We start from the raw sequence: 16,832 nt of genomic DNA, 5'->3' as shown, positions 1-16,832 counted from the left end.
GCAAAAATTTAACACGCCGCATTTCGTTTATTTCAATTTGTGTTCTCTTTTCGGCTTTCTTCTGAGCGTTTCAGTTCTTGTTTCAGTTCTAGTTTCTGCTGCTGCTTTGCTGCTTCCCCCACTGCACCTACTTCCACCCGCCCGCTGCCCAGAAATTGCAATGTGTCGCGCTTGAGCAACGAAATTTATGCGACCCGCCATTTTGCCATTTTGCCATTTGCATTAGGCGGCCCAGCAAATTGTTCCCTGCTCTCGCCCTGCCATCCATCATTCACTCTCTTTACGCGCTCTCTATCTCTTATAAGCAAGAGCGCACTGTCTGCAATGGCCGACTGCAGCTGTTGTTGCTGTTGTTGTTATTGCTGCTACTTAATTATTTATTGAATTTGCTGGCATGTTCCTTTTAGCAGCTGGAAAGCTTTCAAAGTGAACAAAATGTAAACTGATCGCTGTTAGCGCGCGCTCTTATATTGCGTAGAAGACACGCAGAAAGCACATTTCCTGCTTTATGCTTTGCATTACATATTATAAGACAGAGTGGAATTTTTGTTCACGAGCTGTGAAATTAACATACAAATTTACTTAAAGCATTGCGCTTAACTTTCTTTGATTGACGTCAACTTGAATTTTCTAACGGCATTGTTTACCAAATTTCATAAGATGATAATTGCTAACTATTTTCCAGCGCATCGCGTTAGTTGAGTATTTGATTCGGAGACAGGTTTTCAGCATATGGAATGACGAACCGTCCAACCTGCTCCAGCCTCAAGAAATGCCAATAAGTGAATAAATGAGAGAGTACCTAAAACCAGTTTTCATTTATTCTTCTTCCTCTTCCTCTGCGTCGTTCCCTTCCTCATGCTGAATACAATGAATTCTTAGCAAAAACCTAATTTTATGCTCTATTGCAATTGTATTATTTTTTATTACACATTCGCGAGTATTACTAATACGCCCCATTGGCCTCATGCGATTTTCGCACGCTCATTAAAGACTCTCGCAGTACAGATTTTATACATGTATGTGTATTAATATATGTATATAATTCATTGAAATTTACCATGCGCTAATTTCTCGACTTAATGAATTCATTAGGAGCTCAAAAGAAAAATGAATTAATGTAAAAAACTGCACGCAAATGAATTATTAATTGGAGATCTAGGACGTAACTCCATTACTATGTATAAGTACACATCACAAATATATATTTTTTTTATATATAAATGTTCTCCCGGATGTCGAGAGCTGTGCGATTTTTGCAAGTGTAATTTTCTATTTTAAGTCTTTTTTTTTTTTTTTTGTTTCATCCTCGATTCGAAACAAATTGAAATTCGTGCTAAACTCAATCAAATATTGTTGAGCGGTTTCTTTTCTCATGTCTCTTTTATATTTGTATACAATTTTATTGATTATATTGACATGAGTAATTGAAGTTTGAATGCGATTGGAATGACAGTCAGAATGTGAATACTGAGTGGGTTAGTCAGCAATTGTCTTCCCTCTCTCTCCCTCTCTCCATCTCTCGCCGTCTCGCTTCCTCCTCTCTCTTTCACACTCTCCATCGATCTCTCGCTCATGCTCTTTAAGCTCTGTATCAATTTCGTTCGCCTGATCGCTAAGTAAACTCTAGATCAAGATCCATTGTCACGACCTCAAAAGTTCATGTGAATGTTGAAGTTGAAACTCGAATTCAAATTGCTTCGAGTTTCAAGTGCTTTAATTGCTAAAAATATATATTTTCATAGCTGATACCAATTGTTGATATTGTTGTCTTTCTAAATAATAAAGTGCACCATTTGCTCACGTGTTTATTTTCTTCTAGTTATTTTTGGAGTTCATGTTTTTTTTTCGTGCAATTATCTTATCATTAATGTTTAACATAAAGATAGAGCTTGATCGATACGATGGGTTTTTCTATTTTTATTTTTTGGAAACTTTGCTCTAGTCAAATTCAATCCTATAAAAACTATATATGCATATATAATTACATAAGTTGTCAAAATTTAATTGAAAGCTCAAAGTTTCATTAACTTTAACCCAATATTTTTAATCTATTATTTTATTTGATGTGCTTCCAAACAAATGCATATCACATATTTCTGTACGGAAGATAATATATATGTGTATATACGAATTTTCTCTAAGCTACGATTTAGATAAGTGGAAAGCACTTTAGAAATCTATTATAAAACAGCTCTATATACATTCATATATATATTTTGTGAAGCACTTCTCATATCTTTGCTGAATCTCCTTCAACTGCTTGTCTTTTATCCACTTTATATTGCTCAGTGCTCCACCTATCAATCAAAAATTCGTTCCATAAGCTCATTTGATATATGTAGAGAACAAAAAATGATTTTGTTGCTTTGGAAACATTATTCCAGATTTCTCGTTCAATGATTGATGCGTTTGAGTTTAAATTTGAATTTGAATTCGAATGTGAATTGAATTGAATTGAATTCGGTAGGTAATAGGATCCACTTACTTTTTTTTATTACTTTTGTGGATTAAAGTTGCCTTTTTCGATTCGGGGGAGCGAGGACTATATGGGGTCTACTTCAGTCAATTCTTGATTTGATTTTGTTTCTCGATTTGTTGTATTTCAGTTTTGCGTCTGTTAATTTGTTATTATTAGTTGCTGTTGTTGGTGTTGTTGTTATTTTAGAAATAGATTGCACGGAATTTTAAGTATTACTTAGTTGCCTTTTTTACTACTAGAATATTTATATATATTTTAATTGGGCTTTGTTTTGTTTCGATTCGCTTCGTTTCTGCTTCGCTTTGCTTTACTTTTCGCGCAACACTTTAAACAATTAAATTGTTATTTAATTTATTTACACATTTATTGCTACAGTTATTTGTTGCTATTGTCAGACACTGTTGCAGCACCTCTTGTTGTTGTTGCTCATTTGTTGCACTTTTCATTTCAATTTGAATTCTATTTTCAATTAAATTTTTTGCTGAGCGCGCGCAAATTTTGTTGCTGCTTGATCATTTGCTCGACTATCAACTATCTATCTATCTCTTTCGCTCTTACACTCTTCTTCTCTTTCTTTCAATCTCTACACACTTCACATATATATGTATATATATACATATGTATATATAATATGAGCTGATAACGAAATCACATTTTTCAATTGGCAACTGCCCCAAATTTCGTTAGTTATTTGTGTTGTTTGTTATCTATTAGCTGTTGTTGTTGTTGTTGTTGTTGCTATTGTTGTCGATGATGTTGTTGTTGTTGTTGTTGTATGTGTGTGAGTCACATTGGCAGCATTGCTGCCACTGCTGCTTCTTCTGTTGTTGTTGTTGCTGCTGCTGTTGCAGCAACGGAAATAAACAATCAATTTTAGTTAAAGAATGTATGCACGCACTTAGCGACATTAGCACACACACACACAGGCTCAAGCACAATCACACGCACACACACAGAGGCGCACACACACAACAGGCGCACAGGCACAGATAGAAGCACGCACGATTGAATTAAGCACGCGACTTTCGCATGCAAAGATTTTGATTTGGATTTTGTGACGCGTGTTTGAGAATTCTCAACAATGTGTGTGTGTGTGTTTCACCACTACCAATGCACACGACGAAGCAGGAGGCAGAGGCGGAGACTGAGGCCGAGACTGAGGCCAAAAACTCAAAACTCAACCGTTGGGCAACCGTTGAGTAGTCGGAAAGCGCGCTTGCCGTTGCCGACGTTTCACCGTTACGTCCTCGAGGAATCGCGTTTACAGAATGAATCTGAATCTGAACGTGTGGAGTGTAAGGCAGCGTAAAAGATACAGATACACCAATACACAAACACAGATACGTACGGCAACGACGGCGGCGACGACGACGACGGCAACGGCAACGGCGACGACAACGACAGCGACAGCGACAGCGACAAGCAGCAGCAGCAATTGGCGTTGCCTTTGCTTGCTTGTGTGAGTGAGAGTGTGAGTGAGTGAGTGTTTGTTTGCGTGCGTGTGTGTGTGTGTGTGTTTTGGCTGTGGAGCCGCTGTTGCCACGAGAGCGCATGCGAGCGCCCAGAGAGCCAAAGACGAAGAAGCAAGCGCAAAAGGCAACAACAAAAAACGTGTTTGCCGCCATTACGAGTCACTATGTGTGCGTCCGTGTGTGTGTCTCTCTCTCTCAGAGAGCGAATGGGAGAGCGTAAGCGAGAGAGCGTATGCTAAAATCAACAACACTAACACCGGCTGCGACGACTGCGGCAGCGACGTCGACGTCGGCGCAGCTCTTCGTTATTGCTGTGTGCGTGCATGTGTGAGAGTTGCTACGAAAAAAGGTAGTAAAAAATAACTGCGGTAAACCGAAAAAGGCACAAAAAATTGAAAACGAAAACGCAGCAGCAGCAGCTACGACCACAACAACGCAAAGACAAAAAACTCAACGCCAACAAAGGCTCAGCCGGAGACGGCGACGACGTCGGCGGCGAAGTTAGTGTTTACCGACTGGAAGGAAGAGAGGATAGACGGGCACCGCTCTATCCCACTTCCCCCTATCCCAGATATGCACCTAAAATGCTTTGCAGTCAAATGCGCCGCGTTTAGTTCTTTGGCATTTTTGTGCGTTGCGGGCGTTCTTTTCCATGCGTTTCTCTTCACTCTTACACCATTTTCAAAAAATACTCTGATAGTGAAATGCTGGAAATAGCATTTGTCACGTCAGATTTGCAGATCATTTCAGATAGAACTTTGAGCTACTTACAAAGCGGGCGACATGAAAACTAGACTGGCAGCCAAACGAGTTGCGGTAACTTACCTGCAATTAATAAGAAGAAGAAAATGCAAGTTAGTTAGAAATTCCAATCAGAGTATGTATTTGCTTGTATTATTTCTTAATTATAGGATTAATTATGATTTATGAATTTTAATTATAGGACCCTGTCATTAATTTTAATTAGAATGATTTGATGAATAATTAAACATTTCTTTATTTAATATGAACTATAACAGCCAATTGCTGGTACGCTCAACTTGTCCGTTCGTTTGCTTACTGAATACTAACATAAGTTTATCGACTTAACCGATAATTGATCTCGATGCGGCTCTTCATTCGCCGATAATAATGAAAGCTACAAATTATGCTAAAAAATGACAAAAATGATAAATGTGCAAAAAAATGACAAATGGTTTCTCAACATCCCGGCCCCCCCTGAAACTCCGTTTCAGAATGTGGTAGGGCTGCTATCTTCGTGATGGGTCGTATAATCTCTCCAGAAACGACCTTGAGTTTAACTGCCCGTACTAATCCATCCTCTCCTGGGTACACTTCGATTACGCGTCCTAAGTTCCATGTTGCTGGAGGCGTATGCGAATCCTTGATGAGCACAATGTCTCCAAGGGAAATGTTAGGCATCTTGGTAGACCATTTTGGTCGTTGCTGCAATGCTGTTAAGTATTCCTGCTGCCAACGTTTCCAAAATCCTTGAAGCATTGCCTGAGTATGTTGCCAATATCCCAAGCGATTGGTTGGTACCTCTGCGTAGCTCCCATCTGGAACTGCAGTGTACGTCCGTCCGATCAAAAAATGTGCTGGTGACAAGAATCCAATTTCTGTGTCCGAAGTTGCGCATAATGGACGGGAGTTCACGACTGCTTCTATTTGTGTAAGCAGAGTGCGCATCTGTTCAAATGTAATCACTGTATTTCCGATCACTCGTCGCAAGTGTAGCTTCACGGAACGTACAGCAGATTCCCATTTTCCACCCCAATGTGGAGTATATGGTGGGATGAAATTCCACTTGATGCTTTGCTCCGCCAATTTCCTCGCTACCACTTCATTATGCTCGCGTGAAGTATGTAGTTGTGACATCTCATTTAATGTGCGCTTAGCACCGACGAAGTTACGTCCATTGTCGCTGTACACTTCGGCAGGCTTCCCACGGCGGGCCATAAAACGTCTGAGGGCTGCCAGAAAGGTGTCTGTGCTTAGGTCAGTTGCCAATTCTAGATGAAGTGCTGATGTCACCATGCATACAAAGAGACAAATGTAGCCCTTCTCTTTACGTGGGTTGCGTCCCTTGTGTACCTTTAGCAAGATAGGTCCAGCATAATCGACTCCAGTGTGTTCGAATGTAAAGGCCTGCCGCACGCGAGTGGCAGGTAAGTTAGCCATGAGCTGTTGTGTAGTATGATGACGCTGCTTGAAACAGTTTAGACATCCATGCGTGATTCGTCGGATGAGGTTTCTGGATCCAAGTATCCAGTACTTCTGACGAATTATAGCAAACATTGCCGAAACTCCAGGATGAAGGTTGAACTGATGCTCATGCTTCAGTAACAGCTCAACTAGTCGATGATGGTTCGGTAGTACAATTGGGTGTTTGGCATCTCTAGATAGGTAAGAGTTTTCTAAGCGTCCTCCAACTCGAATAAGTCCATCCTGGTCAACAAATGGAGCTAGCTTGCTCAACTTGGAACGGTGCTGCAGCGGTTGCTTCTTCAACAAGCGCTGCCGATCAACATCAAATGCGTTTTGTGCTTGCCCTAGACAAAACTTTCGTGCTGCGTCAATTTCATGGAATGTCAAGGCTGCTGAATGAAGTGAGTTTCTTGATCGGACGCGATGTACAAAGCGCCGGACGTATGCAATGATTCGAATCAGTCGCAGCCATGATGATACTCTAGTAAGTAAAGCATCAAAGGGGGACGATGCCATGTCCTCCGTTGCCGTCAGAATATTGGCCTTGAATTCCGCTTCTGCTGCTGGCGGCACGATGGAACAGCAGAATTTTGATCGTCGAAGCATCTCCAAACACTCCTGGGAATCATGTAGCCAGGACGGTCCCTTCCACCATAAGTCAAATTTAAGAAGGTCACCGGCGAGCATTCCTCGGGATGCACAATCTGCAGGATTTTCCTTGGTACTCACATGCCTCCAAGCGTCCCGTGGGATTGTCTCGAGTATTTCTGCCGTACGATTGGCTACGAACATCTTCAATTTACAGGGTTGATTTGACAGCCAGGACAATACGATTGTAGAATCGCACCATGCATATACCTTCACTTCCTTCTTGCCCAAACTAGCTTGAATTGACTTAACAAGTCTAGTCAGGAGTAGAGCTCCACACAGTTCGAGGCGTGGCAGCGTTGCTAGTTTTAAAGGTGCGATGCGAGTCTTAGCAGCAACAAGATATACTCCTATAGAGCCGTCACTATACTCAACTCTGCTGTAGACGACTGCAGAGTAAGCCTTAAGCGAAGCGTCTGAGAATGCATGTAACTCGATGTGATCCATGTGACTGTCTATGAAGCGAGGTATCTTTAGTTGTTGTAGCGACGAAATGTCCTTGCGATACATCTGCCAAGAGTGCGCCTGTTTCATCGGAAGTTCAGAGTCCCAATCCAAATCAAGCAACCAGAGTTCTTGCAGTAGAATCTTGAATTGGACTACCACTGGTGCCAAAATGCCCAGCGGATCAAAAATGTGTGCTACATCGGATAGCACTTGTCGCTTTGTACAGCTTGCAGTTTCCGATAATACGATGTTGTATGCAAGGTTGTCTTCTCCAGGATCCCAATGTAGTCCTAATACCTTTGATGTTGCTGTTGACATGTTGACTCTATCACCTTGCGCGGTGCATAGTCGTGTGCTATTTGAGATCCATTTTCCCAATTCCAATTGCGCACGTGACATGAGTGCAACCAGCTCAGTTTGAATGTCAATAAGTTCTTCCTCTGTCATGGCTCCTGTTAATACATCGTCCACATAGAAATCCTCCAGTAATATATTAGCTGCTCTAGGAAACTCATGCTCGTGGTCCTTGGCAAGTTGTTCTAACACCCGGACTGCGAGGAATGGCGCAGACGCAGTCCCGTATGTAACTGTGCAGAGTTTGAAGTGTTTCAATGGTGCTGATGGATGTTCTCTCCATAATATTCGTTGAAAGTCCTGATGTTTAGGTGCAACCAAAATTTGTCTAAACATCTTCACAATATCAGCCGAAAATACAAACTTGTGCATTCGAAACCTCATGCATACGTTAAACAGGTTGCGTTGTATACATGGACCAATATGAAGCGCATCGTTTAGAGACCGACCATCTTGGTCTTGAAATGAGCCATCAAATACCACACGCAGCTTTGCACCTAGCACCGGATGGTGCGGCATGTAGAAAACCTTCTTCGAAGTGGCGTCTTCTTCTGCATCTACCTCCTTCATGTGATCCAGTTGTATGTACTCCCTCATGAATTGCACATACTTCGATCGTAAAGCTGCATCCCTCATTAAACGACGCTCAACCGCCAAGAAGCGAGACTTGGCTCCATGATAGGTGTCTGCAAACTCTGGGTTTCCTTGCTTGAATGGTAGCTCGACGATGTATCTCCCTTCGGCATTACGGGAGTGCGTTTGGATGAAATGAGTCTCCACTAACTCATCTTCTTTATTGGCAGACGTGCACGATGGAAGTTCTTCCAGTTCCCAAAACCGTTGCAACAGTGTGTTGATGTCCATGGTAGCTAGGAGTGACGTAGTTGTAGTTGTACACGCTCCTGCCACTGATGTGATGATCCATCCAAATATTGAATCAATAGCAATTGTCTTCCCCTGGAGATTACACAACTTATCTCCAGTAAGAACCGTCCAAATGTGATCGTTGCCAAGCAAAATGTCGATTGAAGCGTTGGTATTAAATGCGGCGTCTGCGAGGGTATGGCCGCTAAACATAGAGAGGTCTGCTGCATTTATAGTTTCTCTCATCAGTGTCGAAGTAATGTTTCCAAGCACGTGTGCCTTGACCACAAGAGATGCATCTGACACTCGCGACTTGATGTGTAGTGAACAGAGCCCTCTTGTTGTTTCTGCCTTGATTGATGAGATTCCAGATATAGAGATGCGAGAGTGTGAACGGGCCAGACCCAATGTCTGGATACACCGTTCCGAAACGTAGGACAACTCCGAGCCACAGTCCAATAATATGCGGCAAACAACGTCTTGTCCTCGAGAATTGCGCACATACACCTGTGCCGTTGGCAATGTACTTCTCATATTTGCACCCTTGCCACCTTTTGAAGTATTAACGGCGTTCGTCAGTGCTACTACTGTGCTAGCACCTGATGCCTCATTTGAATCATCCTGCTGATGTTGCTGTGGGTCACCTTTGTCCTTAGTGTTACGTTGGTCGAAGTGCAAGAGTGAGTGATGTCGGCGCTTGCAATGCTTACAAGATGACTTCGATGTGCAAGCGCTCACTCCATGGCCAAGTCTCAAACAATTAAAGCACATGTGCTTGGATTTTGCAAAGGCATATCGCTGCTGAATAGATAAATCCAAAAATTGTGTACATGCCATCAATGCGTGTTCTTTGTTGCACTTTGCACAGCGCTCTGAAGTGGCGAGTAGCGCATGTGCGTTCCTGGTACCTCTGTCCTGTCTAGGCTTGCTGCTTGTCGTAGTTGCAGATTGACTGAGCTCCAGTCGATCACAACGTGCATCCAGGAACTTGAGCAACTGCGTTATCGTAGGATTCGCTATATCTTGACTCCTTTCATACCATTCACGACGTGTGGTGTCATCAACCTTTGCAATGAGCAAGTAAATCAGCCAACAATCCCGATCCGTTTGTCCAGAGGCGTCTAATGCCCGAATTACGGTACCAGCTTCGTTTGTTAGCGATCGAAGCGATGCTGGGTTTTGATCCGCAACCTTGGGCAGTCCAGTAAATGTATCCAACAACACGTTTACCAAATAGCGAGGCTTCTCGTACCGATCAACTAATGAATTCCAAGCTATTTCATAGTTGGCATCGGCTAAGGGCAGATGCTGAATAAGTTTCGCAGCTTCTCCTTTTAAACAAGATTTTAAGTGATGATACTTCTGGATATTCGTCAACGTTGTCTTGCTGTGAACGGCACTGTCGAATAGACCCTTAAATGCGTGCCATTCCTTATAATCTCCATCAAATGGTGTGATATGAATCCGTGGCAGTTCCCAATCCTTTACAGATGGTCCTGCGCCATGCTGTGAGCCTGACGGTGACTCGTTATCCACATGCTGTGGTAGCAGTCGTTGCATTAAGGCCTCCATAGTCTCCATTTGCATCTGCTGCATTTGTTGCATTTGCATCTGAGACTGTTGCTGTAATTGTTGTATTTGTATATGAGACTGTTGCTGTATTTGTTGTAAAATGCCTTGGATGGGCGAATTATCTACTTCCCCAAGCACATTAGATGTGGTATTGGCTTCTTCCAGTTTGTGGGGTTTGTACTCTGCGTGCAGTGTCTTAAGAAGAGCACAAGCTCGTTCAAAGCGCTCCTCATATACATTGTTGTCACTTGATGGATCCACATATCCCTGCACATCTTCATATTTATAAAGTTCGTCACCAAGGTTGACAAACTGCTTCCAAACTTGAACCAGCGTGTCCAATTTTGTATCAATATCGTAGAAGGTGCAGCCCTCAGGTGGATGCTCCGCATATCCAGAAATACGGGTAATTGTTGCCTTCAATCTACCTCTGGCTCCCAGTAAAGTACGTAGATTTTCCATTGTAGCGTGCTGCGTTGCCAGCAGTCAATCCAAGTTGTCCAAAATAGCCAGGTATAAAATTAATGTAATGAAATTGCTGCGTCTCTAGCAGCCGAACAAACCATTAAAACAAATCACCGCAATTTTCCAATAGTGCGTACTGCGTATTACGTATGATGCCAAATATCGATACGTAATTCCAAGAATTTGCAATTGCTGCGTCTTCAGCAGCAAAAAACACGACAAGACAAAACACGTCACTTTTCCAATAGTGCGCACTGCGTATTACGTATGATGCCAAATATCGATACGTAATTCCAAGAATTTGCAATTGCTGCGTCTCCAGCAGCAAAAACACGACAAGACAAAACACGTCACTTTTCCAATAGTGCGTGCTGTTTCCAACAACTCCAAGTGAGCATTCAGTAGCAATGCCCAACGGCTCCGGCTCGAAGGACCAAATTTATGATGAATAATTAAACATTTCTTTATTTAATATGAACTATAACAGCCAATTGCTGGTACGCTCAACTTGTCCGTTCGTTTGCTTACTGAATACTAACATAAGTTTATCGACTTAACCGATAATTGATCTCGATGCGGCTCTTCATTCGCCGATAATAATGAAAGCTACAAATTATGCTAAAAAATGACAAAAATGATAAATGTGCAAAAAAATGACAAATGGTTTCTCAACATGATTTTTTGTAGAAATTTCAGTCATTGGAATCGTAAATTCCCATAACTATATTTGATTTCCAATTGGACACTAAATGGTTCCAATTTGTTCTTATTTTAGTGATTCCATAGCCAAATGAATTGATGTAATCCAATTTAATTGATTGGACGGATTTAAGATGGGCCCAGTCTAGTATTTCCAATTGGATCGCCAAACTGACGCATTGCTGGATTGATGTGAGATTAATGACTGACTTCAACAGCTGCATTTATTGGACGTCTCGAAAGATTTTCATTCTTGTCACAACAGGCTATCTATGCATGTGTGCGTGTACGTGTGTGTTGTGTGTCTGTTTTTGTTTTTACTATTTTCTCTTGCTACGCAACTCATTTGCAAAACTTCAGCCGGCAATATTTCATGCCACCCATTAAGCGAGTCCCGTCAGCCCCGCCCCTGCCCGCAACTAGTCAACCAACCAATTTCCGCCCCCTCACACACACACACACACACACACACAGACGCACGCACATGCACGTGGGAGAGTTTCGCACACAGCGTGGAGAGGTGGAAAAAGTGGCTTCATTACAATTTTCAATTTTGTTTTATTATATTCTTTGCTTTGCTTTTGTTTGTGTGTGCGTATGTGTGCGTGTGTGCCTGTGTGTGTGCGAGTTTCTGCTTATTTCCTTTGCAACGTTATTTTTATTATTATTATTATTTTGCAAAGTTGCTTTGCCATTTCCTTTTGTTTTTTTTTTTTTCTTTTTGCCATTTACCATTTAGAGCGAACGTCAAAAACAAAAAGCAAAGCAAAAGCAATTGAAAGAGGAAGACGAAGAGAAGGCAAAATGCTTTTATAATTTTCATGAAACTCAGAGCAGAAGCAGAAGAAGACCAAGTAGTGGCAGCAGCATCGACGACGGCTGGCAAAATCATCAGCGTGCGGCGCAGCTGTTGTCTAGTTATTTATTTTGCTTTTATTTTTTACCATTTGTTTATTTTTTGCGCAAATTCGCTTTGTTGTCTTTTGCTACTGCAGCTGCAACCATCATAAGTTTAATTCTTGTAGTTTCCATTTTAGCAGCGTTGTTCTAAGCACCTCTGCCCCTTCCACCAGCCGCCAACGACAAGTCTTCAGCTAGCAACACCCACCATCGACCTCTTTTCAGATCTGGAGCTGGAGATGCGAATACCAGCAGCGGGAGCAAAGAGGAATGAACAATGAATGCAAAGAGTGCGAGGAGTGCAAGGGGGGCAATCGCAGTCTCTGTCGCTGTCGCAGCCGCAGCCGCAGCATATGCCGGCTTCTTCTGCTTCTTGCTCTTCTTCGGCGACAATCGTCAACAAAACTGCAACAGCAATGGCAATAGCACCAATACACTCTCAGATGCTGAGCAGAGCGCGCGCTCTCCTCGTATAAAGTAGCAGTCAATAAAAGCAGCGAGCAGAGCTATAGCAGCAACAGCAACAACAACGAGAGCAGCAGCGAAGCCTTGGGGTCATTATTCTCTTGGTCTTGGAGGCGCTCGCTGCTGCCGCGCATTGACGTCGCTGTCGCCGTTGTTGTTGTTACTGTTGTTGCCGCTGCTGCAGCATAGCCTTGGTGGTTGCTGCGCTCACGCACACACACACGTATTGGGGAGACAGCGCTGCATATGTGTGTGTGTGCGCTTATGCATGCGTGTGTGTGCGCCTCTCCAAACAATGTAATAAAATTCAATTATTCTCATGTGCGTCTTGCACTTTGTTTCGTCTGTTGTTGCGCGCATTTCGCGAACAGCCGCCACAAAATGCCAAAAGGCGGAAAGTACAGGCGGCGAAGGCATTGGAAATGCAAATGCAAATGCAAAGACGAAATGGAAATGGAATCGCTTGAGAAGAGAGCACACTACGCCAGGGCAGGGCGGGGGAGCATATCTATACAAAATATTTCCCTCAGCCGCCGACGCAAATGCACACACACACATACACGCATACATATGTGTCTGTAAATACATGTGAGCTCACTCACACACTCGTGAACTTTCTTGGCTGCCTTCGCTGTCGCCGCAGTCGTCGCTGCACTTTGGCGTTGGCGTTCTTTCTGCGTTTTGCCTTTTGGCTCTTTTCCTTCTCACATGCCTCAGCAGCGACGACAACAGCAACGGCGGCAGCAGCAGCGCTTCTCATTTCTTTGTTGTCTCGTCTGTTGTTGTTTCTGCTGCTGCGGCTCATTTTGCATAAGCTGCCTGCAATATTTGTGCAGTTCGCTTTAACGAAATTTCTTTTGGGACGTTTTCTTATTCAGCTGCTGCTTCTTTAACTAATGCGTCTCTTGCGGTTGCCAATTTTGCTATTTTTACTAATTTTGTGTGCTGCTTGTTGTTGTTAATTTGGTATTTGGGGGCTGCGCTTGCATATGTCTGCCCACATCCAACTTCACACTGCAGCGCTCTCACCTCATCCACACTCACACACATGCGTTTGCTGTCTCTCACTCACTCTCTTTCCCTGTCTCTTTGCGACTGCTCTCTCTTGCGCTCTGCGCAGGCGCTGCATTGATTGTTTGTGTAATGTAAAAACGTTGTAAGCTCACCCTTCAACCCGTTTGTTGTTGTTTCGCTGCCGTTGTCAGAAGTGATTCTGGCTGCTGTCTTTGGGCAGCCGTATCTGTTTCAAGGCTCTAATCAAAGCTGGCCAAAGTTGACATTTGACTGCTGACACCCCTCACAGCATTTATCATGACTCTTAAACCGACAGTTTTATGCACCGCAGAAATGCTTGCCAAACTGCAAAGCAGAGCGAAGAACAAATAAGGAAAACAAAAGCAAATAACGCACTCGCTGTCGACGCCGCAGTCGCTGTCGCTGTAGTCGTGTCGTCGTCGACGTTGACGTTGGCTTTGGCTGAGGCTGAGGCTGAAGCAGAGGCGTCCATTGCCTGCAGCGTATTTTGTAAATTACGTTTCCGGCAATAAATTTGCATACCTCTGGCATCTTTCTAAATTGCTATCGTTTGTTAAAGGCGCCACCCGAAAGTCTCTCTGCAGATAGCACACTGAAAGCACCACCAACCCCCTACGCCCATGCACCACCCCGTCCAGCCGCAGCAGCAGCAGCAGCAGCAGAGGCAGCGGCAGCTTAGCCACCCCGAAAGCAACGTGGGCGGGGAACACCTTCTAATCTCCTTCACCCCCCAGCCTGAACCTGCGCGGCCGCACCTTCTTCAAATTCCTCTTGTTTCGCCTCTTCCTCAACTTCTCACTTTGCTGCTGCTCATGCTGCTCCTGCTGCAGGGCTGGGGGTAGTTTTGTAGCGGCACCTTCTTCAATACCCATTCAATTGTCTGGCAATTAAAAGTTGCGTTGCCAACTGCCTTTGGAAAAGACTTTCACTGCTGGCTGCCTGAAGTTGGCGCTCCAGCCAGATTCACCTAACAAAAACGGGCCGCAAAAAACGGAGCTGCAAAAAATACAACAAATATTGCGCCTGGCTGCAGGACTGCTGTTGCTGTACAACAGGTTGTTGCATTGCGACTACGACTGCGAAGTACGTGACGTTAAAAATAGTTGCACTTGTTGTTGTTGTTGTTGTTGTTGCTTTGAACTTGCATTACACGTATCCCACAGAGAGGGAGCGAGGGAAAGCGCAGGGGGCGGGGAGCTAACGGGTGGCTGACAGCTACCAGAATCCAACGTTTATATAGGTCGACAAACTTTTGTGGCATGCTCCTTGTTGTTGCTGTTGCATAAAAATTCAAATTACGCGGCGCGTGCAGAGCAAAAAAAAAAAAAAAAACTCGACGAAAAAAACGAATTGAAACTGAAAATAAAAGTGCAAATGTCGTGAAATGGCGCACACGGACTGCGGCAACTGGCCAACGCCAGAGGATTCGTGCTCGCACTGCCCGGCGAGCTGCATCCTAGTGGCATGCAACACTCAATTAGAGATGGCCAATCAAAGTCACGAGCCGTACACCAGGCACTGCTCGCCAGGCAGATATCAGGCACGCGATAGGCAAAGTCCAGAGAAAGTTTTCGAGAGGATGCACAGGAAGACAGATAGATAGGGGGAGAGAGGCGGAGACAGAGAGGGAGAGAGTTATTAGCTCTATTACTAATAAGTATATTAAGGAAAATGCCCACTCTCTTTTTTTTTAGAGTAATGTTCTCTATCGGGGATGCTCTCAACGCTGAACTCATAAAATTCTCAAGTGGTTATAGTAGAGCCTGACCCTAACGGCGTTGCCAGATGTGTGCCCTGATGATGTAGTAAAGCTTAAATACTCGCTGTATTCATGGTAGATGAATAGTATATAATATTAAATATTTATGCATATATAGTATTTATATTTAATAGATTGTACGTACACATTATATTCTATAATATTCATTTCATATTTGAAAGTCAAATATATTTACTTTTTGCATTAATTTATTTATATATATTCATATTTGAATTTATACGGTATTTAAAATTGAATATTTTAATTTTTGAATTACCTTAATGAAATGAATAAAAATCTATGTGTATATGAATGTACGTTAATAAATATTGATTTTTGTGTTGACTCAATATTAATATTTAAAAATAATAATAATAATTGATTTGGTTTAGTAAATTATACCAATAATTTTTTAAGTTTAAAAATGTTAAATTAATAAATCAAAATGAATATTTAATATAATATTTATATTTTATACATTCAAAATTTATGTGTATTATTTATATCTAGAAAAATCAAATCGTTTTTCCTTTAGTTTAGGTCACGTTCGGGGCACGTTGTACGTGGAATGAACAGTGCGTGGACATCTCTAGGGACAGGCCTTTCGAGTGCTGTTAGTTTTGGTTTTCTATATTTTTTGTTTTGCTGCGTCGCACGAGGCGTATGAGTAATGTGTGCAAAAAACGCAAAATGCAGCGAGCAGAGCGTGTGCAGAGGGTGAGCCTATGTGTATGTGTGTGCGTGTGTGTATGAGGGTGTATTTGAATGTCCCTGTGTGTGTGTGTGTGTGAGTTCATTCATTGACGCCGGTGCCACGCTGCACGCGAAATCAATCGGCAGGTGCTTTGTTTTGTAAATTCAACGGCCAACGGCGACGGCAACGGCAATGGCGACGGCGACGATGACGACAGCGACGGAGGCGCCGGCAACTGGTTGGCAATTTTTGTTTGTGGATAGTTTTGACCTCGTTTTATGGGTTTTTGTGGCAGTTGCTGCTGCTGCTGCTGCTGCGGCTGTTGATGTAGTTGTTATTGTTGTTGTTGTTGGTGTTGTTGCATGCGTAATGACGCCGACGTCGTGGAACAGCTGACATTTGTTGATGCCCGGCACGGGCCGTAAAGCAAAACAAAAAAGCGTAAAAAAGTGGCAAACGGAAACCGAAACGGTTTAAGCCCCCACTCCATGGCCCACTCCCCCTTGGGTGCTCTCCGAGAGGCAGTCTCTTTGGCTCCCTAGCCTAGAAAGTATGCACGCAAAAATGGCGTTTGGATTTTGTGTTTCGTTTTTGTTTTGCTGTTCCAGCTGTTGTTGTTGTTGTTGTTGCTGAACTGTTGCCCAGGCAACGTGTCAGACGTTGACTTTGCCGCGCTGCCCACTTGGGGGAAGCCCTGCAAATAAAATGTAATGCGAGCACGGACCAACGTGTGCCAACAGCAACAGCAGCAACATCAGCAACAGCAGT

The 16,832-nt window shown here is 43.1% G+C and overlaps 1 protein-coding gene across 6 annotated transcripts in view; it reads right to left on the bottom strand.

Annotated features, from left to right (window-relative positions):
- The window catches only part of Tet (Ten-Eleven Translocation (TET) family protein), a 126,406-nt gene that overhangs the window by 42,295 nt on the left and 67,279 nt on the right, over positions 1–16,832 (bottom strand). For 4 of the 6 annotated variants that reach the window (XM_089467805.1, XM_089467810.1, XM_089467807.1 and 1 more), the window contains one exon: positions 4,726–4,779. The exons of the other annotated variants lie outside the window; for them this stretch is intronic. In XM_089467805.1, coding sequence (XP_089323931.1) covers positions 4,726–4,779 — 54 coding nt within the window. The remainder of the gene's footprint in view (positions 1–4,725; positions 4,780–16,832) is intronic. 6 annotated transcript variants of the gene reach the window in all.

This window comes from Drosophila arizonae, chromosome 4 (genome assembly GCF_054131065.1).
Source record: "Drosophila arizonae isolate 15081-1271.41 chromosome 4, UAZ_ARI_1.0, whole genome shotgun sequence".
NCBI classification, from domain to species: Eukaryota; Metazoa; Arthropoda; class Insecta; order Diptera; family Drosophilidae; genus Drosophila; species Drosophila arizonae.
Note: the sequence above shows the minus strand (reverse complement) of the source record. Positions and strands in the feature narration are given on the sequence as shown.